The sequence below is a fragment of the Pectinophora gossypiella genome, chromosome 21 (genome assembly GCF_024362695.1).
Source record: "Pectinophora gossypiella chromosome 21, ilPecGoss1.1, whole genome shotgun sequence".
In the NCBI taxonomy this organism is placed as follows: Eukaryota; Metazoa; Arthropoda; class Insecta; order Lepidoptera; family Gelechiidae; genus Pectinophora; species Pectinophora gossypiella.
This window is the reverse complement of record NC_065424.1, coordinates 10,502,150-10,525,295: the sequence shown is the minus strand read 5'-3', so window position 1 is coordinate 10,525,295 and position 23,146 is coordinate 10,502,150. Positions and strand designations below refer to the sequence as shown.

Below are 23,146 nucleotides of genomic sequence, written 5' to 3'. Positions count from 1 at the left end.
CTCTTAATAGCCGTAAGCCGCTTACGACTGTGCCTAGGTGAGAACTATTGCGTTGTGCACCAGTGGGGGCCAACACCACTAAGAACTGTTGCGTTATCTACCAGTGGGGGAAAAGACCACTAAGAATTCTTGAGTTGTCTACTAGTGGGGGCCAACGCCACTAAGAACTGTTGCGTTGTCTAGGGCCAACGCCACTAAGAACTATTGCGTTGTCTGCTAGTGGGGGCCAACGCTACTAAGAACTGTTGAATTGTTTAACAGTGGGGGCCAAGGCCACTAAGAACTGTTGTGTTGTCTACCAGTGGGCGCCAACGCTACTAAGAACTGTTGCGTTGTCTACCAGTGGGCACCAACGCTACTAAGAACTGTTGCGTTGTGTACCAGTGGGGGCCAACACCACTAAGAACTATTGCGTTGTCTCGTTGTCTACTAGTGGGGGCCAACGCCACTAAGAACTGTTGCGTAGTCCACCAGTGGGGGCCAAGGCCACTAAGAACTGTTGCGTTGTCTACCAGTGGGGGTCAACGCCTCTACAAACACACAATTTCGATGATTTTTTTTTTATTATTTCAGGATAGCCCAGACGACGACGAGGAAGTGAACACATTCTGCGAGAAATGTGACATAACTTTCGAAACTAGGAAAGCGTACGAAGAACATCTATTTCACTCGGCAATGCATACGGAAGGCTTAGAAGATGAACTGGACGAGTTCTCAGTGCCCAGGAAGGTGCTAGGCAAGAAGTTGCAAGCGAAAATAACTCATAGTTTGAAGAAGAAGACGCCTCTGCCTGAGGAGCTGGTGAGGACAGCGAAAAAGAGACGGAAGAATAAACGACGGTGCCATAAGAAACCTACTACTTGTCATCAGGTAAAGCTGTAATAGTAGTTTTATTTTTGTTGTTTTTTTAGTCGAAGATGTAGGTATACGAATCGCTAGGCTGAAATGGAGATGGGCAGGACACTTGGTAAGACGGGAAGACAACAGATGGACTAAAGCTGTTACTGAATGGTGGCCAAGAGTTGGTATGCGATATCGAGGCAGACCACCAGCCCGGTGGTCGGATGACATTGTGAGCTACGCCAGAAGGCAATAGATGAGACTTGCATAGGACCGGAAAGAAGGGCGTGAAAGAGAGGAGGTCTGTGCTCAGCAGTGGGTGGATGCAGGCTGAGTAGATAGATAGACACTTTGTGGCTTCCTACATTCATTGACCTTTCATAGCATTTTTGAGTTTTGGGTCGTCTTGTCTACTCTATTATGAGCCGTGGTTCGAATCCAGCACAGGCCTAAACCAAGTATTGTCGAATTTGTTTCCGAATTCATGTTTGGATCGCAAATGATTATCACGTGCTCAGCGGTGAAGGAAAACATCAAGAGGAAACCCACATTCCCGAGAAATGCATTTTCGGAGGCATGTGACTTAACCTGTATTGGGCTGGTTTTTCCTTCGCGGGTTGGAAGGTCGGACAGGCAGTCGCTTCTGTAAAAAACCGGACCTGTCAAATCTTCAGGTTAGGTAAGCGGACCCTGTGCAAAACGGGATAATGCTAGGAGGATAAATAAACTTAAAATAAAATTAGATGGTGTGTTTTCAATCAGCACCTGTACCTATATAATGTTATCTTTAAAGTCATAAGACCGAATATTCTTTTAAAATCCAAACCCCATTGTTTAACTATTGTGTCTTGAAATCTCGGCCTTAGGAGGTTAATTTATCTTAAGGCCACATCAAAGCATTGCGCCTAATATAGAAGAGGATGATAGAAAGGAAAAGGAGAGGAATAGAGGAGGGGAATAGGAGAGGAGATGATGAGTAGTCTACTATATTGCTTCCAGTGCGGCAAACACTTCGACACGCAAGCGGCGTGTATGAAGCACCACTTAGCTGAGCACCCGAGGACGTCGTTCTTCCCTGCGCATGAGCGGCACATCTGTGAAATCTGCGGAGCCTCGCTCGCTGTAAGTGTTTCTAATGAGGAACTTTCCAGGCTATGTTCCGCAAAAACAATATAGATGGCCATGTGCTTCTTATCGTGTGCGTGGATGGTATTACCAGCCTCATCAACCCTGGTGTCCAGGGTTATGATTGAGCCGCCAAATGCCCCTGACATGGCTCATGTAACGATTACACACTTACATCAGTAAATAGTAACCGCGACCGAAACTCGAAACTCGACCAACACGCAGTGGAGCAGCGTAAAATGCTCCATACCCCCTCCGGTCGATCTAGGGGAGGCCTGTGCCCAGCAGTGGGACGTATATAGTATGTTTATGTTATGTTATTTTATGCCTTAGAAATGTTAAAGTACATGTTGTTTGTTGTCCACAGCCAGGCAGCGTGGCGATGCATCAGAACATCCACTCTAAGCAGAAGATGTTCCCATGCGAGACTTGCGGGAAGACCTTCCACTCCAGCATCGGCGTGCGACGACATATGGTGGTCAGTAACAGTTAACAGTTTATAGTGTCGATATAAACCTTGATCTTTCTACTTTACTTGATTCCAATGGGTGAGTGCGTGTGAGAGGGTGAGTGCGTGTGAGAGGGTGCGTGCGTGTGAGAGGGTGCGTGCGTGTGAGAGGGTGAGTGCGTGTGAGAGGGTGAGTGCGTGTGAGAGGGTGAGTGCGTGTGAGAGGGTGAGTGCGTGTGAGAGGGTGAGTGCGTGTGAGAGGGTGAGTGCGTGTGAGAGGGTGAGTGCGTGTGAGAGGGTGAGTGCGTGTGAGAGGGTGAGTGCGTGTGAGAGGGTATGTGCTTGTGAGAGAGTGTGCGTGTGTGTGCTAGGGAGATGATGTAGCTTGAATATTGGGTGTTAATATTTCAGACCCACACTGGTGAGAAGCCGTTTGCCTGCACGCTATGCGACAAGCGGTTCACGCAGAGCAACAGCATGAAGCTGCATTACAGAACCTTCCATCTCAAACAGCCGTATCCAAAGAGGTAAGGCACATATTTTTTATGTTAATAAGAAAATGACGGGTGTAACTTAACACGTTAACAGTCCGGTGTACCGTATGTGGCACACGGGGAGCGGTTCCGCCGAGTTCGTGTACCCTATGAGGTACACGAGACCAGTGCAGCTTTATGGGCTGTCAAATCACGGACTCGTAAAATTTGTTGATATTTTCATAAAGGACTTGTAGCCAAAGACCTTATAAATAGAAAAAGTCAAAAACATGTCACATTGAATAACAAACGAAAGCCAAAAAATATAATATCTCATTTGGACATATGGCATGTTTTGAAACGCTTGTATGGGGACTGTTAACGTGTTAAAAGTGAAAAAAAGTTGAGGCGTGGTAACCAAGTTGGTAGAACGCTTGCCTCTCACTTTGATGTCGCAGGTTCTAATCCAGCACAGGCCTAAACCAATTTTCTACTATTTTATATATATACAAAGTAATTTTTGTGATTTTTCTCGCCAACAGAAATAGAAGAAAAAAGAAGGATGACATCCCAACGGCGGAGGACAACAAGACGAGCTCGGAGGAGTCGGAGGCCAGCCTGCCCGACGCTGCGCCGGCGCCGGCCCCGCTGCAAGACGCGCACGACACTATACACTATCTCACTCTCAGCTAGAACGGATGTCCTAGAACACCTCGGACACTTAGTCCGAGTCCTAGAACGCGCGGATTGTCTATCTCACTCGCACTTATGCGGTTACGCATAGGACACTCCGCGCGTTCCACCATTGGCCCCACTGGTGGACAACGCAACAGTTCTTAGCGGCTTACGACCATTTAAGACTGAAGCATAGAATAAGGAATAATGCTACGTATAGAAGTTTCCTCGCGATGTTTTCTTCACCGCTGAGCACGTGATAATCATTTATGATCCAAACATGAATTCCAAAACAAATTCGACAATCATTGGTTTAGGTCTGCGCTAGATTCGAACCTGCGACCTCAAAGTGATAGGCAAGCGTTCTACCAACTGGGCTACCATGGCTTTTAGGATCATAGAAAATTTATATCACGCGGTTTCCTGGATTTGTGCCCGGTTAATCGCCCCTTAACCCAGTCGCACGGCAGTGGGCGTCGTACGGCTGATGATGATGATGATGAATCGCTCCTTAATGGGACTTAAATGTGGCTGGCGAGTGGGTGTATAGTGGTGCTAATTCCTGCAGACGCCTTCTAATTTTATTTCAAGCTATACCTGTTGTTGCGAACTCTTCGCAGATTTTAGAATCTTTTTATATGTTTTTTTTATATTTCTCCTTTTTTTACGTTTTGTATGTTGGTTTTGTTTCGTTCTTACGTCTTGTGGTTTTTTGATGAACATTGGTGAAAATACATTAAAAATATCTCTCAAAGCTAAGTATTCGTTATTCCTTCATTTCATTTAGTAATACAGTCCACAACATATTCATCAACCACCATCGTAGCCCACACCTGTCATTTTCTTATCCGCTGAAAAAGAAAGGGACGGGTAATCGACTGGCACAAAATTTATGGAACACACGTCAATTTTAAGCAGAAATCCAAAACAACCGTGTAAAAATTTTACATCGGCCAATAACCTGACAGAGTTAAGTAGTCAGCACGTCAAACAGATTGCATACCAGCGAGATGCCTATTTTATTCACCTGGGTTATTCATTCGTTTTAAAATTAACTTGTTGACAATCACCCGTCCCTTTCCTTTTCGGTGGATAATAAAATGACGGGTATAACTTAAAATAAATTTAGGTGTCTGCAGGAATCGGGCCAGTGTATATACTACCCCTTCCTCCTCTGCCCACCCCTTCGGGGATGCAGGCGTGATTTTATGTTGATTTAGGCATAAAGCAATAATTGTTAAAAGTAGAGAACTTTAGTCATCAATTAACTTACCATACACGAGCATACATTCTAATCATAACTGTTAGCAGTCATACAAATTAGTTATTAAGATAATTTTGTATCTCATAGCTTAAGTATTGTAGTGTCATCGATCTATTGATGTGGCATGAATAAATATTGTGATTTTATTAGTACATTCATATTTCTTTTATTCATTCTCCTGTCCGTATACCACTGAGGGTGGTAATAAACTAATCTCAGCTGAGACTGCCCTCAAGATCATGCTCAAAACCCTGTTTTTATATAAACTGTCACATTAACATCATCTTGAGAGCAGTATCAAAGCTGAGATGAGAGTGTGATCAGAAAACTCAAAAACTCAGTGGTCTCACGATCCGGAGGTCCCGGGTTCGAATCCCGGTGGGGACATATCACGATCCGGAGGTCCCGGGTTCGAATCCCGGTGGGGACATATCAATTTTGAGAATATAATATTATGAGAACGAAGGATCACAAAAACCACTTTGTGATCCCAAGTTTGGTCAGGACATTACAGACTGATCACCTGTTTATCCGACAGTAAGATGTAACCGGCTTTGGAAGCCACGTTAAGCCGTTGGTCCCGGTTGCTACTTATTGATGTATGTAGTCGTTACATGAGTCAGGAGCCTTTGGCGGCTCAATAACCCTGACACCAGGGTTAAGAATAAAATAAATTTATTGCCAGTAACAATTTACATTTGCTATATAAACTAAGTACTTATTTATTTTTTATTTATTTATTTATTCACAAAGTGGTATTATAATATTTACATAACAATAGTCTCGCCAAACTGCAGAGGCAGTTTGTTGGCAAGCCTGCAGTGTGCGTTACCCCAGCAAGAAAGTATCTCCTAGAGTTATATGAGTGGAACGTATAGTTGGTGCCTTATCTGCTGTAAATGTGCCCCACATAAAAAATGTGTGCCCCCTGTCGTTTCGAAAAAAAATCGAAAAAACGATTCTTGCTGGGGTAACGTTTTTCTAGCAGGAAAATTCTAAACGAATGATCGGAGAGAGAAAAACTGTGCATGGCCAGATAGCTTATATGTGTGCCAAAATGTGCCCCCAAAAATAAAATCTGTGCCCCTTCAGATTTTCGAGATATTGCATTTCCTGCTGGAGTAACGTTTTGATGAATAGTATATCTCTAAAACCATTGCATGTGCCCCTGTAGAATAAACATACGCGAGTAGCTCTTAATGTGTGCCCCTTTGTGCCCCAATTAGATTTTAGAAAATATTTATAGTTTTCAAGTTATCGCGGTTTTATGAAAACCCGAAAAAACATCGCAGCGCCTAAATGAGACAAGGCATAACTTCGCTGAAAACTGTATTCGGTCTTTCTTGATGCTAATAATAACCATACAAAGTTTCAAAAATGTTCATGCATGCGTTTTTGAATAATCTTGCTAAAAGTAAAAACGAATGGTGTCATAACTTTGACGGCAAAATACAAGGAACTGGCACAATCCCAGATGTGTAGGTGTAAACCAAAATCTTGTGCCTTTAGTCAAAAATATATGGTGAAAATATTGAGCTTCAAATGTTACGCATTAAGTAAATATAAACAAAAAACCAAAATATGTAAACAACGGCTGGTTATCCGACCAAATCTGAATGACTACTAAAAAGCGACGGATTCATACTTAACGAGGACCTTCTTTATTGGACGTATTATACCTAAGCTGTTGTCCTTACAGTCGCGTTCAAAAGTTTTGAGGGCTAATTAAAAAATATATTAAATGCACCTTGTGACTATATAAATGAAACAGCTTGTTGATGTGGAAATTATTATTTACATTAGTATAAAAATACAGGTATGTCACAAAACAGTTTGGTCACGATTTTGAGCATGTTAGTCACATGTACATTTTATTTGAAAATGGCTCTTATAAATGTACTTAATCATGTGTAAGGTCATAGAAACAGCTATTAAAATATAATCCAATAAAAACTTTATTTTATTAGTTATTACTTTTCTACTTCAGTGTACTCAGGCACAACGCGTGTGAACCGGTTAGTGAGTAAAGTAAAGAAGGTCATCGATATGTATGAATCCGTCGCTTTTTAGTAGTCATTCAAATTTGGTCGGATAACCAGCCGTTGTTTACATATTTTGGTTTTTTGTTTATATTTACTTAATGCGTAACATTTGAAGCTCAATATTTTCACCATATATTTTTGACTAAAGGCACAAGATTTTGGTTTACACCTACACATCTGGGATTGTGCCAGTTCCTTGTATTTTGCCGTCAAAGTTATGACACCATCGTTTTTACTTTTAGCAAGATTATTCAAAAACGCATGCATGAACATTTTTGAAACTTTGTATGGTTATTATTAGCATCAAGAAAGACCGAATACAGTTTTTAGCGAAGTTATGCCTTGTCTCATTTAGGCGCTGCGATGTTTTTTCGGGTTTTCATAAAACCGCGATAACTTGAAAACTATAAATATTTTCTAAAATCTAATTGGGGCACAAAGGGGCACACATTAAGAGCTACTCGCGTATGTTTATTCTACAGGGGCACATGCAATGGTTTTAGAGATATACTATTCATCAAAACGTTACTCCAGCAGGAAATGCAATATCTCGAAAATCTGAAGGGGCACAGATTTTATTTTTGGGGGCACATTTTGGCACACATATAAGCTATCTGGCCATGCACAGTTTTTCTCTCTCCGATCATTCGTTTAGAATTTTCCTGCTAGAAAAACGTTACCCCAGCAAGAATCGTTTTTTCGATTTTTTTTCGAAACGACAGGGGGCACACATTTTTTATGTGGGGCACATTTACAGCAGATAAGGCACCAACTATACGTTCTACTCATATAACTCTAGGAGATACTTTCTTGCTGGGGTAACGCACACAAGCCTGCACTCGTTACCTTAGTCTAATTATAATACCTACCTTTAAATAAGAGTAATATTCACATTGAATTAGCACAACTTACATTTATCACTCAATATAAAAATTGAAATAAGCACTGTCAGAAGCATGATGTGATGTTTGTGTAGTAGGTAGTTATTAATTCTCAAATAATGATATTTTAAGTTTTCTTTTTAACGTACTTTTACATATTTCATTCTCCTCTCTCAAGAAATATGGGCATTTCTACGGAAGGGTCTATTTTTTCTCAATTCGGTGCCGAAATTGAAATTAGGCTTTTATGAATATTTTAATAACAAATACTGAAATTTATTCCATCTTGAATCTAATGATGCAATTGGGACCAGATTTGGTGAAGTGGTTTATGAGAAAAGTTAATCACCGAATTGGGCAACCATCGAATTGAGAAAATGAAACATCGAATTGAGAAGCGGCTCAGTGAATTGAGAAAATGAATCACGGAATTGAGAAATAAGCCAGCGAATTTAGAAATGCTGTCAGTTATTATAAAAATAATGCAATGAATGACCAATAATGATGTGGTATGGGCATCTGATGAAGAGGAATGGAAGTCATATTAGATGGTATGTAGTGAGTATGAATGTGCATAGACATAAGGGGTAGGAGACGACCGAAAAAGGTGTGGATTGGATTGCGTGAGGACGTATGAAAGGTGTATTAAGATGACGAAAGACAAACAAATGAATATCGTAAAAAATAGGAAACTTTTCCCCACGAAGGGAAGAAAATGATATATTTCATGTCTTGCCTAGGCTTGACCATGTGAGATTACACCTTCCTCACTTCCCTTTGACCTGCGTATCCACGCTGGTGGAGGAAATACCCAAGCTAGGTCGAAGTCCCATGTTTTGCTGAATGCATCTATGAAAATAGCACCTTTGTCCCTCACATCTCAAGCCATACAAATCGGAATTACTTTCGAATGAGAAGTTGCGAAAAGGTCTATCTGAAGAATTCCCCGCTTTTTGAATAGAAAGTTCGTCACTCGATCCGACAGATGCCAGTCCGCTAGAGATTTCTGCCGCGAGAGGCTGTCGGCAATCTCGTTGAAAACACCTAGAATGTATTAAGCAAAAATTTCTGTTCTGTTCCTTTAAGCAAGTTCCAAAAGTTTTGCTACTAGGTCTGTTAAGAGACTGGATTTTGTTCCCCCTGATTCTTTATATAGGACACAAACGTTTTGTTGTCGGACTGAACTCGTCGTTCTCGTAGTTGGGGTAACGTCATCTGAAATGCTCGGTATACTGCATACAGGTCTTTGCGATTTATATGCCACAAGGTTTGGCTCTTCTCCCAAACTCCGCTGATTAGAGACTCGTTGACATGAGCACCCCATCCGTTGTCTGAAGCATCTGTTGTGATGAATACTGTGCCCTGATATGTGAAAATTGTTTGTCCTTTGTGAAGGTGTTCCAACCACCAAGAACATTCCTGTAGAGCTTTTGTCGGTATTAGAAATTTCCGTATTTTCTGGTGTTGAGGAAGACAAATGGCTGCACGTTGAAGATGTCTGATATGTAATCTTCCTAGAGGGACCGTGAAAGATTCAAAACCCAATTTCCCTACAAGACTTTTTCCTGTGACCCAATTCCAAGTTCCTGATTTCAATACTTCCATAAGGATACTTGTTAAGTTGTCTATTCTGCTGTCCGGTATAAAGGTTCTGTTTTTCTCTGTGTCCCACATTATCCCCAAGTAGTCTAGACAATGGGTTGGTGGGTTCAGAGATTTATTTCTGTTTATTTTCCATCCAAGCTTTTCCAGATAATTTACCACGTATAAGGTGTCTTCCTCTAACTGGTCTTTCTGTTGATTGGCTAAGAGGAAATTGTCGAGGTAAACTATCACTCTTATCCCCTTATACTGGATCGCTGCACAGCTAAGGGTTTTCCCTTAGCTGTGTTTGATACCCTTGCAAATGTGAGCGGTGCAGTCGATAGGCCGAAAGGTAGGCAAATAAACTGAAGTTTTCTGTGTTGTGCACTATTGTCAAGAATTTTCTATGACCTGTCTTTATAACTTTATATCTATTTTAATGTAGCATGGTATTCATCTTGTGGCAAGATAGCATTTCTTCTCTGCTCAATAGCTTCTACCTTGCGACCGCATACATATTGTAGGACATCATCCGATATATTTTTGAAACCTGAGTTTGATCCCAAAAATGTATCCTTAAGATCCTGTTTCAGAGTAGGATGTTTGGTTCAAAGTTCCTTCATAGTATTGCCAAGCGTTTCTCGTTGCAATAACAAGCCGTGTAAAGTCGTCCCGAAACCGGTTTCCTGCTTTATCAAAAAATCAGCTGCGGCGTTTGACGAGTTAAACTTCTTTAAGCAAGGGTTAACTCAAAAGACGTGAAAGACGAATAACGTATCTGCTTTTATGCTAGTTCACCCAACCTCAAGCACTTGATTCCCTCAAGGATCTTGTTCCTTAGTCATGGAAGCGAAATCAAAATCTTCTACATCTTCTTCAGGTAATAGATCCGGAACTTTTCAGGTGAATGATTTCGTTGTATCCTCCTCAAGAAATCCTTCGTGCGAACGACATTCATCGTCTGAAGTATTATCGAGCCTCTTTGAGTTGTTGGAAAGCATGTCCTTCATCTCACTAAAGTTCTGTTCTAATTTATCGACCCTGGACAATTTCTTTGACTTCGATGATGAGGACCGAACTGTAGATAGATCGTCTGTATCTTCACTATCTGCTAGCTCCTTAGACGCATCCTTACGGCTTAAAAGCAGTGGTTTTAATTCAGCGAGTGAAGCCACTATCAGCTCATTTTTTTTTTCTTTTATTAAATAAAAATAACAACCTTAATCTAATACAATTTACTGTCCACCAAAATGGAGGGCCATTTGAACGTGGACTAGCCATCATCACTGGCGTGACGTACAAAGAAGTACAAGAAGAAAAAGTAAAGAAGAAGTAAAGAAGTGTAAGAAGTTTAGAACAGCTGATCCTCTGATCCTTGAACTGATTTAAGGTGTGCCAATTATGAGACCTACACAAAAGGGTATTTTAATTTTCATATCCCGGTGGGTCTTCTCCAGGAGGGATGTACATTCTGAGCAATATGCTCTTGCAAGCTCGACTGTCGGGAGAGCGAATCTAATTGTGTTCAGAACAAGCGGGTCCAAGTTTGGGCCTAAGAGGTCTTGTCTCGTGTGAGGAATGACTTTCCACTGGAGCCATCACTCCGGCAAATACGTTCTGGCAGTTGGCTTTATTCGCTTTAAATTTTGATTGAATTATTACATCTAATACTAATAATGTTCTCATAATAATAATAAACTAACCCTCTCCCTAACCAACTCCTTCGGAGTAACAGGCGTGATGCCATTTGTTATGTAAACATTATCAAATCTCAATTCGATGCAAGTAATTCTCAATTCGGTGCCCCATTTTCTAGGGAATTGAGACCCATCGAATTGAGAAAATATCACATTTCATCAATTATCTAGTAAAGTTATCAATTAAATCAATTAATACAAAACATACAGTCAAATATCACCTAAATACTTAATTAATTTAGCACATATATTATTAAATACTTCATAAACAAAATTAATATCTTCCACCGATTTTAGAATTGACCCTACCCCAAAAAAAACCAACGATTTCGACCCTTCGAAAAACTCTCCTCTATGCAGCAGTCCGCCCATCCACACATCTCGGGCACTCGGGCGCACCTGGCTCTCCACGGGAACCGGGTAGTGGTGATAGTACTGCGCGTAGTTAGTGATGTAAGTTGACAAAACTTAATTTCACCGAATTGAGACACATGCTGGCTTCAAAATTAAAATATGTTATTGTACTAAAACTAAAAGGTTCACAATAAACACAATTACGTATTTAGCTTTATTAACTATCCCTTGTTCTGTGAACGTTGGAATTATGTTTTGGAAACTAGTAGTTTAGAAGTTATGAAGCAATAACGAGTCAATTCTGGAATGGCTTCACGTCATTTTAAGCCAAATTCTGCCCGTTTTCAAACTTCGGGATTTTTTTTTGACGCTTTTATAAAACTTTACGGTCTTCTAAATTACTCTCCACGAAGCCAAGAGTCCTATAAATACGTGAGTATTTTTTCCAAGTACGTAATTAGATGCTACAGGTACTTTTTTCACTGGAATCACTCAATCGGCTCTTCCCGTAGAAATGCCCATATCTTCTGTTAAACACCTTTGGCAAAAGGTATTTGTTGGTACGTTGGCCATAATAGTTTCTTACTTTTGGACAAATATAAGTTCTTTGTCTAACTCTTCTGGTATTATATTTATTTGAAACAATTTTTCTGAAGTAGTCATCATAGTAATTTTCCAAAACTATTAGGTATTCTGCTTTGGCATCAACCGGGAGTATTTTGAGTAAAGAAAATAATCTGCCGTAGTCGTCACAATATTTCTTCCTGGTATTTGGGCTAATTAAGAACTTTAAGAATCTAATTTGTAGGTTTTTAATGTCTTTAAGGTACGTATCGAAGGTTCGCCCATAGCAACTTAAACCATAACTGACTTAATTATGAATATTGCGAATACGGGCAAAAGGAAATGGCTCAGCTTGTGCTGCTATGGAGCCATGTTATGGCGCCATCCAGCGCTGGTTTTCAGTCATTTCCTCTTCCTGAGAAGAGTCATCATCTCAGTACTCACACCTTTGACACACATATCCTTCTTTACACAATCCATCCACGGTTGATCGGCAACAGGAAGCTGGTGGAAGACAAACTGCTTAGCCTAGACCACCGCCGTAAAGTCGCCTGCTTGTCGGTTTTTTACAGATTGTACTTCGGGGAGTGTGCACACGAGCTCCATCAAATTCAAATTTTCAAATTCAAAAATATCTTTATTCAGTAGGTAACATAGTTACACTTTGAATCGTCAATTTTACATAACGAACGTCTCATCCGCCTAAAACTACTGCAGCTTCTCACAACCTGTATAGCCGGGGAAAAGAAGCTGCAAGAAAAACCTCGGCACAGTGCCCTAGACGTTCTTTAAAAAAATAAACATAAAATATTGGTATACAATTGAGTAATTTAGCTGCCTAATATCAGTTCTCAGGACAGTTAATCCCATGCATTCATATCTTCTAAATAATCAGTAACTTTATAATAACCTTTTTTGTAAAGTTTTTGTTTAACTACTGTCTTAAAACAGTTGAAAGGCAAATTCTGAATGTCAATGGGAATCTTATTGTAAAAACGTATACATTGCCCCTTAAAAGATTTAGTAATCTTATGTAATCGACTGACTTGTAAAGCAAGTTTATTTTTATTCCTGGTATTAACAATGTGCCGATCGCTATTTTTTGCAAATAATCCTATATGTTTTTTTACATATATTAAGTTTTCAAAGATATATTGTGATGCCAAAGTTAAAATATTAATTTCTTTAAATTTATTTCTAAGTGACATCTTGGGTCCCAATTTGTAAATCGCCCGAATGGCTCGCTTTTGCAGAACAAAAATACTGTTAATATCATCAGAGAGAGAGAGTTTTCTTTCTATACGTAGTATTATTGAATGAATGAATAAACACTATTGCACACACAAACACAGAACAGGTATAAAGAAAGCAGCATCCATGGTTAGTGGTTAACAGCGTTAGGCTCATGATGTGGAGGTCCGGGTTCGATTTCCGATGGGGACATTGTCGAAATCACTTTGTGAGACTGTCCTTTGTTTGATAAGGACATTACAGACTTGAATCACCTGATTGTCTTAAAGTCCACAGTCCATATCCTCTCCGGTTGATTGAGGGGAGGCCTATGCCCAGCAATGGGACGTATATAGGCTGTTTATGTATGTTATGTTATAGTATACACTATCGGTAATAAAAACACCAATATTTTACGTCAATTTTATTTACGCATAACTTAATACTTAGACGTATATAAATATACAACAAAACTCGCGTGTTATTGTAAAACCCACGCTAATGCACGCGAATACATGTCTATTCCCTATCTTGAAACTCATGTTTGGATCATAGATAAAAATAAAAGGATTCTCGTTAGTTTTAGATCTGTATTTAGTAAACAGAATTTCATAATTTATTTTGAACGACCCAATTAGTCTACTGTGAAATATTTTCTTACATTAATGGCTAGGCCATATTAAATGTTATTTAGAAAATATTTAATTTATTTTATTTTCAATTACTATTATTTTATATTAGACACTCATTTTTTAATTTTAATTTATAGTTAGAATAATTATGGGGTAGTTGCGAATAAGAAGGTAAATAATAAATTATTTAGGGAATGATTATTGGCGTTTAAAACACCTTTTAATACAATTAAATATTTATTTATTTGTACAAAATAGGGCAGATAAAATGTACATACAAAGGAAACAGACGGTACAGGGGGTTAAAAAGGAAATTCCCTCATTTATCTAAAAAAGCAATATTGCCATTTGATATTTGTTGACATTGGTGCTAATTCCTGTAAATACCATCTAATTTTATTTTAAGTTATATCTGTCATTTTCTTATCCGCCGAAAAGAAAAGGAACGGGTAATCGACAAGCATAAAATTTATGGAACACACGTCAATTTTAAGCACAAATCTAAACCAACCGTCTAAAAATTTTACATCCGTCAATAACCCGACACAGTTAAGTAGACAGCACGTCAAACGGATTGCATACCAGCGACGTACCTTTTGATTCGCCCGGGTTATTCATTCATTTACTCATTCTTCCTAAAATTAAGAGCTGTGAATCATCCGTCCCTTTCCTTTTCGACGGATACGAAAATGACGGATATAACCTAAAATAAAATTAGGCGGTGTCTGCAGGAATCTGGGCCATTGTGCACTTATTTTTATTTGCGCAAATGTCAAATAGCAATATTGCTTTTTAGATGAATTGTTTCAATGTGACCTTTTTAACCCCCTAGTTCATTTTACATCGTAGATCGTTTATAGTAGATAAAAAATATGCTACGTAAAATATATTTTTAACGTGACATATTGGTATTAACTACTTGGCCGGACAAATGGGGAGCGCTGAGGGCTCTCGCCCGGTACAAAATTTAAGACAACAGTCCTGAGGGTGCCCAGTTGGGCGCGAACCTCGTCTCAGGGCGTCGTCTGAGAGGTTTATATTTGAAAGAATTAATCGACCCTAGTGGGTTGGTGCGTTGACTCGATATCGGTGGTTTGTTGCCGCGAACTCATTGGCTGTCTCTACTGATAGAGTAATCGGGTCGTCAGGATCGTATATTACGTTCTTCAGGCGCCGATACTTTTCAGTGCCATCCCTAAGCTGGAGCTACGAAAACAGAAGAGTCCCTCGCCATACTAGAAAAGTTGCCACCATAATGCGCACTTGCAGAGCGACAGGGGCGTGCGATTGGTACTACGTGCTAACACAACTAAGGTAGCTCGGTGGCGCAGCGGTAAACGCGCTCGGTCTGCGATTGTTGAAGTTAAGCAACTTTCGCAAAGGCCGGTCGTAGGGTGACCACAAAAAAAAAGTTTTCATCTCGAGCTCCTCCGTGCTTCGGAAGGCACGTTAAGCCGTTGGTCCCGGCTGCATTAGCAGTCGTTAATAACCAGCAATCCGCACTGGGCCCACGTGGTGGTTTAAGGCCCGATCTCCCTATCCATCCGTAGGGAAAGCCCGTGCCCCAGCAGTGGGGACGTTAAAGGGCTGATGATGATGATACGACAACATCTCCACTAGATGGCACCTGTTTCCATACAAAGTAAAGCAGAACGTAAATAATCGCATTGCGCTTGTTACGCCATCTACTTAAAACTAAAGACATTAATTATAAGCAGTATAAAATATTTTTTGTACAAATACATATTTTACACCATATAATAAGTAAAATGCGTCCAATATTAAAATAACATAATAATTGTGGAGCAATTTCTTTGAACCGCTTCGCCAGCAATTTTTTTTAATGAATACGTATCGACGGGAAAGAAGCAAATACTCCTATCTTACACTTTTAGGCAAATCGACTTTTAGATGTAGTTCAAATTTAATTTTACGTTGGCTGGCAAGATCTCCTTTGTATATTTCCCACTTTTAGGGTGATTTTCGATGAATAGAAATAGCTCTTAAGATAAAGATTTTATATGTTGCAATATTTTTTATAAAAAATATCTCCTTTCTACAGAAATCAATAACTCCTATCTCATGTTTTAATCTTCCCCGTCGATATCTCAAATTAATACACGTAGCGACATCTATTACTACAAGAAGCACACTAAATCCAAAATGTAAGAAAGGGACTACAAAATACTAGTAAGTAAAAAAATAAAATAAATAAATAGTAGTAATACTAGTAGTAGTATTACTCTTTCATGACGGAACAACTAGATGTCGCTAGCCGTATAAGCTTACATATGGAAACTAGCGTCATCTAGTGACGGCGTGTCGTATCATTATGAACATTGAATATAGAACCGACTATTTTGGTTAGGTAGTTCCTCAAATGGGCACGGATCGTCACGCATTGGGTGCCTCATGACGGGTACAGTTATGAGCAATATAATGTACCCACTTTAGGACTCTTTCGCACTAACATATTTGACATTTAGTCTTACAGTTGAATTTGTCGAAAAAAGTTAATGTGACATGGTACCAAAGTGTATACATATTAATGCTCGTGAGCGTACAGGCGTCGTGGCAGACCTCGGAAGAGATGGAGTACGCACAGGACCGCGAAAAATGGAAAGGGGAAAGGGAGGCCTTTGCCCAGCAGTGGGATCTTGTAGGCTAGATTCGTTCCTCAAATGGTTTAGTTACACGTATTGTAAAACCAAATAGTCCGGCCGAATATTCGGTTCGGTATCAAACCGACTAATATTCGGATAAATCACTATTCGGCACATCTCTAGTGGAAACCTACTCAAGCCCTTAAACTAAGAACTACAAAGACTGCCTTGCAACAGTCCTGCCTCCAACACCATCGGCTCGAAGTATCGCTGTCTCTCTCTACCTAGCTCTTGCTTTCCTCTTTTCTCTTCTCCTCTTGCTGCTCAGCCCTGCGGCCTAGTAGGTCGCGTTTAGCGCAGCAGTTGTCGTTCTGAAATGAAACAGCATAACATAATGTCTCACCTTATGTGTGTCTTCTATCATGTGGGTTGTGAGATGGATTATCAACCTCATCAACCCCGGTGTCAGGATTACTTACATCAGTAAGTAGTTACAGGGACCAACGGCTTAACGTGCCTTCGGAAGCGCGGTCATCTTACTTTTTGACAATCAGGTGATCAGCCTGTAATGTTCTAACTAAACTAGGGATCACAAAGTGATATGTCCCCACCGGGATTCGAACCCGGGACCTCCAGATCGTGAGCCCAACGCTCAATCACTGGCCCACAGAGGCCGTTACTGGACTACAAACCTCTTTTCTGAAAAAAACACATTCTAATGTGTATGATATACATAAACAGCCTATATACGTCCCACTGCTGGACACAGGCCTCCCCTCAATCAACCGGAGGGGGTATGGAGCATACTCCACCACGCTGCTCCAATGCGGGTTGGTGGAGGTGTTATTACGGCTAATAGCCGGGACCAACGACTTAAAAGTGCCCTCCGAAGCACGGAATCATCTTACTTTTACGGACAATCAGGTGATTCAAGCCTGAAAAGTCCTTACCAAACAAAGGACAGTCTCACAAAGTGATTTCGACAATATCCCCATCGGGAATCGAACCCGGACCTCCAGATCGTGAGCCTAACGCTCTAACCATTAGACCACAGAGGCTGTATGATATATGGCTGCGTATGATATATATAACTCTTAATTTTCGAACCCTAAAGCGTAATAATAATGTAAAACCTACAGTTTCCTCCTCGCTGGAGGAGTCAGAGTCGCTGGTGGAGTCCGTGTCGTAGTCTCCGAGGCCTGGCAGTACTCCTACGCAGTGCAGAGCGCCGTTATCGCCTGGCTGCTGCATGGCTGTCGTACTGTCCGGTTCTGGGTCGCTAGAAGAATAACATAGCATGACATAACACTACGCCTTCATCGGCCTGACTGGACCAGGGGGTTCAGTGGCTGGGCTCACAAGCAAGCAAGAACATCGGAGTCCAATTTCAAAATTCGAACATATAAACTAAACTGAACGATTAAAACGATTCATTTATAACAAACATTATAGAAGGAAAAATTGAAGGGAAGAGAGGAAGGGGTAGACCTAGGATAACATTTATGAAACAAATAAAAGAGAAGGTGCAGGTCGTGTCGTATAGGGAGGTGAAGGTTTTGGCGGGAAGAAGAGAGGAATGGCGGTTACTCCACCGACAAGAGCGCAGCTCTTAAATAGAGAAAGAGAAACTAAACTGATAAAGAAATAAAAACAAGGGTCCGCTAACGGTAAGTTAGTAGTCGTTACATGAGCCATGTCAGGGGCCTTTGCCGGCTCAATAATAACCCTGACACCAGGGTCGATGAGGTTGGTAATTCACCTTACAACCCACACGATAGAAGAAGCAAGAAGAGGGTCCACGGGCAGCCTTCACGATTCAAGTCTAAACTATGTTCGAGAGGTAAACCTAGCTCTGTCGCTGGTGGGGAGCGGAGAGTTGCTGTTCTATACGTAGTATTATTCTTATTTCTATGTCACAAGTAAGACTCAGAGGGGGTGAGGTGCCCGATACGACTGAAGGACTTTCATGGCTACGTTCCCCAAAAACAATATAGATGGCGCTGTACAGATTAAACGTGACAATTACCTATTTTCTCATTCTCACTAGGGTCGATTAATTCTTTCAGAAATTGAAATATTTTTCCTCTCAGACGACGCCCTGAGCCGAGGTTCGCGCCCGACTGGGCACCCTCAGGCATGTTGTCTTAAACATTGTACCGGGTGAGAGCCTTCAGCGCTCCCCATTTGTCCGGCAAAGTAGTTAATGCCATCTGCGGCAAACCTACAGTAGGGCACGTCAAAAAAAAATGACTGTACTCTAGTGAATAATTATTATTACCTTGTGTTGCGGACGCCATTGCTCTTCGCAGTGCGAGCTTCTTTGTCCTTTGTTTCACCTTCGATGTCACTCGCCTTCCGTTTCCTTACTAACACCTAGAACAGACAAACTCATTCATCATCTCCCTAGCGTTATCCCTAACGCTTGACTCTCACTTTGAGGTCGCCAGTTCCAATCCAAGCACGGGCTTAAACCAATAAGTTTCGAATTTTTCGCATCCATGTTTGGATCATAATAGTAAATGCCCCTTGGTTCACAAAGATGGATGAAATCCACCAGTACTTAAACATTCCTACAGTAGGAGAGGAGATAAAAGCGATGACCACAACCTATAGGGACAGGATCGAACATCACCAGAACCAAGTTGCCCAAGTCTTAAGCGAGCCACTACAAACAAGACGTCTGAAGAGATCCTACACTTGGGATAACCTGTAGCAATCTACAGTAATCTGCATGCAGGCATCCCAACAATGGGCAGGCATGCCTTACACGCCAATACTGCTTAGCAAAAGACTGCTTATGGTTGGAAAACCGATCGCAAGTTAGAGAGGGGAAAAAAAATGGATCATAAACGTTCATCACGAGCTCAGCGGTGAAGGAAAACATCGTGAGGAAACCCAGATTCTCGAAAAATGCATTTCGGAGGTATGTGACCTAACCTGTGTTGGCTGGTTCTCCCTTCGCGGATTGGAAGGCCAGACAGGCAGTCGCTTCATTCAAACATTTCCGACAAGAACACTCTATCCTTTTTAGTACAATCATGTAGATGTTTAAGCTGTTATTAGGACTGCTTATTATAGGTTTGTATGTATTTATTATAACTTTAAGTTTCAGTATCAAGTTGTCACACTGTGAAACAATATTGTGAGCTTTATGCCTGTTTGTGGGACTTAGAATAACAATTGGGGGCCTACCGGCTAATTCGCCGAACTTCGGCGACTTGAAAACGATTCAGATAAATCTAAGTTCGGCGTTTGGTACCGGGTAATTTCCAATGTTCATTGCAATATGGATGAAAAACGATCCACAGATAATAACAGACGTATTAGGATGCATGATTGAACGAATGACTTCTGTCTTGCGTTTCGTTGAGACATTTGGTAAACATTTAATATTTTATATCATTATGAAATTAAAAATACAGTCTAATTGTTACGGTGTCACTAACACCCTGTATAATACCACTCACCCCTTGCAGCTTGTTTTTCTGGTTGCCGGCGGCGGGCTGCGCAGGCCGCGTCGGCGCCAGCTGCGCGCGCAGCCGCTGCATCTCCTCCGTCTCTGCTAGGCTTGATACTCGCTCCCTGATGAAGATAATACGGATAAATACAGAAAATAAATTTATAGCTCATGTGAAGCTTTATATAAAAAAGCTTATTATAAGATTAATGACTACCTAAATGATAAAAATGTCTGGTATTGAATGTGTTCCTCTAGTTATTAAATAACTTGTAATGTATACCCTCATTGGTTTTTAAAAGATGTGTTGCTGTTGCAGTTTCTTGTCATTTCTTCTCCTCAGCCATAACACCTCGCGAAATGACGTAAATTGAAAAATGTTACATTGACCTTCAACAAGTTTATCCATGATAATTACGTTGAATAAATGATTCCGATTCTGATATTAGGACAGTTACTAATCAAAGTGTGGTTGGTAATTGGAATGAGTAGGAACAACTTGCGCACCTTGGCGACAACCCTGACATTACTGGTAAGCATATGACCACTTTGGGGTTAGTTGACTCTAAGTTGTACTTGTGCGGGGTGTAAGTGACATCGTAACGAATACTGAGGGGAATGATTCAGCTGATTATTTTGAGTTAATATCAAGTGGAATTTTCCATCGCAAAAGTATAGAATTGAAAATAATTTTAAAAAGCTAAAAAAAAAATCATGAATTTTGCGACGAAAAATTCCACCTGATATTAACTCAGAATCATGGTCTAAATCATTCCCCTGAGTATTCGTTACGATGTCACTAACACCCTGTATACTAGGGGAGTGTCAGCCCCTCATGCGCTATGTCTTCTTTGGTATGCCACAAAATTCAAATATAAGTTCAATCAGTTGAACTAATTGCACTAAAAAATCCAGTTATTCAAACATTGATACTTTCTTTGTAATGCGGTGTCACATTATAATTATTTTTTTTCATTTTGTGCCCAAACATGCGATCGGTCGATTGACCATAAGCAGTTTTGATGGTTTGGTTTTATTAACATGCAGGACAGGCCCCCTCATTAGAAGGCTGCCTTCATTAAGGTGCTACGGTATGTTATCCCATATGTGTGTCCTTTTGAGGCGTCACATTATAATTAATTGTAATAAAAGTAACTTATGGACGCACTTATATGGACATTCTCTATGGACAAATGTGGTTCCTGTACTTGACATTGACAGTAATGGTTGTCTCTACTCTATGACGACCGGTTGCCATACAACCATACAGTTGAAGTTGAAGTAACATATTTCAGGAAATCATCACAGTTTTGAAATCTTAAAAACTAGAGCGACTAGGCACTATGTAAGCATGTTGTCAAACGCAAACATATTTAAAAAAAACCCTGTTGTTTGTATAGATATATTTTTTTAATACCGGTGTAAGATCCCGCCAGAGGGGGTGAGGTGGCACCCGATTCGAATTGGTGCGTGGCGGAAAATTACCGTTCTATACGTAGTATTAATCTTTGCCATATGTAGGTATTTAAAGTTGAAGGGAAATAGAGAAACTCTCACCTAAACTCTTGCATCTCTTTCTTTTCTTCCATAGATATCTGCTGCGCTGCTTTGGCTTTGGTACGTTCCACCAGGTCCAAGAAGCCAACTTCATCATCATCCAGACCACGGATCATGTTTTCTATTGAAGAGAGAAGTATAAAATATGGTAAGGTTATGTCAGAAAATGTATTTATTCTTCTCTGTCTCTAAGCACTCTCCATGCAGTTGTCACTAAAATTATTATTTTTAATGATCACTTACTGAGCTTATGAGCCTCCTCATATTCTGCATCTTTCTTCATGCGGTTTTCTTCAAGACGTTGGTACAGTGGTCGAGTGTCGTAGGGCTCTTCTGGAACCTCTGTTGAGCAAAAATTTAAATCAAGGAACTGTTGAAAGACCAAGCAAAAAAGTAAATGAATGAAATGGAACTCCATAGTCTCTGTTTACTCTGGCGGGAAAAAGACATGAATATGTATGTTTTTTTTATTTAGTAGTTTTGGACATGGTCCATATTGGTCCATGGTCTATTATTATAGAGCATTATTATTAGCTTTACCAATCATATTTTGGCTGTATGGCCTACGTTTCTTTTGCCTGCCCAGTACAGGCAAATAGAACAAAAAAGAAATTACCATACATAAAATATTTACTATTTTAAAAGTATATTAGGTAGGTAGGAATTTTTTTGCCTTTTTTTGGTTTTCTATAAGAAATCACTTTAAGCGATAAGGCCGCCATTCGCTATGTACCTAGTTAAGTCTCTTTTGTAACTATTTTTTTTTTATTTTGGTGCAATCACAGGGTAAAATAAAGTATATTTATATTTGTACATATTATAGGCAACATACCCCCTCCAGTTGATTGAGGGGAGGCCTGTGCCCAGCGGTGGGACGTATATAGGCTGGTTATGTTATAGGCAACATGTGTGTGTAAGCAATATGTGTGTTTAAGCTAATAAAATTAAAATAACTATAATTCGAGCGGTTACCTTGAAAGTGCACACAAACACAACATAGTTTTTCAATTAATTATATCATACTTACGGTTACCAAGTAATTTTGTGTAATTGCTCTTATCAATCGAGACTGAAACGTGTATTGAAGTGAAAATGTACGGAAGTAATTCTATTGGTTACAAACATTCGAAAATATCAATACAATTTTGAAGCAATATTGAAAATTAACATAGAAGAGACCTCTATGGCCTAGTGCAATAATACTAGTAAATCATAATGTTTTTTTTTATGTGCTACGTAAATTAATAAAATATGTTGATCAACATAAACCAATGATAGAATCAATGATAAGGTAGGTAAGTAGTTTACCCCTCGGCTGATCCTCCGTACGCACTTTCTCCCATTCCTCCTGTCGACGACGCCGAGCCTCTAATATCTCCGACTCGGATATAAACCCAGAACTCATTGTTAATAATTAGATTTTATTATCTTTTGCGATGGAAGAAAGAAAAAACTCCAAGATAACGAGTGTGTGCGACCTCGCTGCAATTTTTTTAATTTGACTTGATTTGACTGACACTTTGTTTTTTCATGTTTTTTTTAAAGTCCGTACTTTGAGGCAACACACAATGTAAGTTGTGCAGCCTTATGAATGTTGTAATTCTAAGTTTCTTTTTAATATATAAAATAAAAAAGCTATTTATTTACAAAGTTGATTCATGAGGAAACATAAATATTTGAATAATAATATTATGTATATTAATATGAAATCTTTTTTTTC

At 40.0% G+C, this 23,146-nt stretch overlaps 2 protein-coding genes across 3 annotated transcripts in view; one reads left to right on the top strand and one right to left on the bottom strand.

Annotated features, from left to right (window-relative positions):
- The window catches only part of LOC126376522 (zinc finger protein 729-like), a 62,956-nt gene that overhangs the window by 4,194 nt on the left and 35,616 nt on the right, over positions 1–23,146 (top strand). The window contains exons 6-10 of one of the 2 annotated variants that reach the window (XR_007567724.1): positions 574–870; positions 1,840–1,962; positions 2,333–2,443; positions 2,825–2,940; positions 3,429–3,878. Coding sequence is in view for 1 of the 2 variants with exons in the window: in XM_050023971.1 (XP_049879928.1) it covers positions 574–870; positions 1,840–1,962; positions 2,333–2,443; positions 2,825–2,940; positions 3,429–3,579 (798 nt within the window). In the remaining variant the exon portion in view is untranslated. Of the gene's footprint in view, positions 1–573; positions 871–1,839; positions 1,963–2,332; positions 2,444–2,824; positions 2,941–3,428; positions 4,978–23,146 lie in introns of those variants that run through there. The other variant, XM_050023971.1, reaches the window with a different exon arrangement.
- Positions 13,587–22,943, bottom strand: LOC126376689 (PSME3-interacting protein). The gene is made up of 7 exons (XM_050024244.1): positions 22,735–22,943; positions 21,670–21,768; positions 21,427–21,547; positions 19,880–19,994; positions 18,691–18,785; positions 17,550–17,691; positions 13,587–16,783 (listed from the first exon to the last, which is right to left on the bottom strand). Exons 1-7 carry the CDS (start codon positions 22,829–22,831, stop codon positions 16,697–16,699), a joined length of 756 nt encoding a protein of 251 aa, XP_049880201.1. The 5' UTR covers positions 22,832–22,943; the 3' UTR covers positions 13,587–16,696.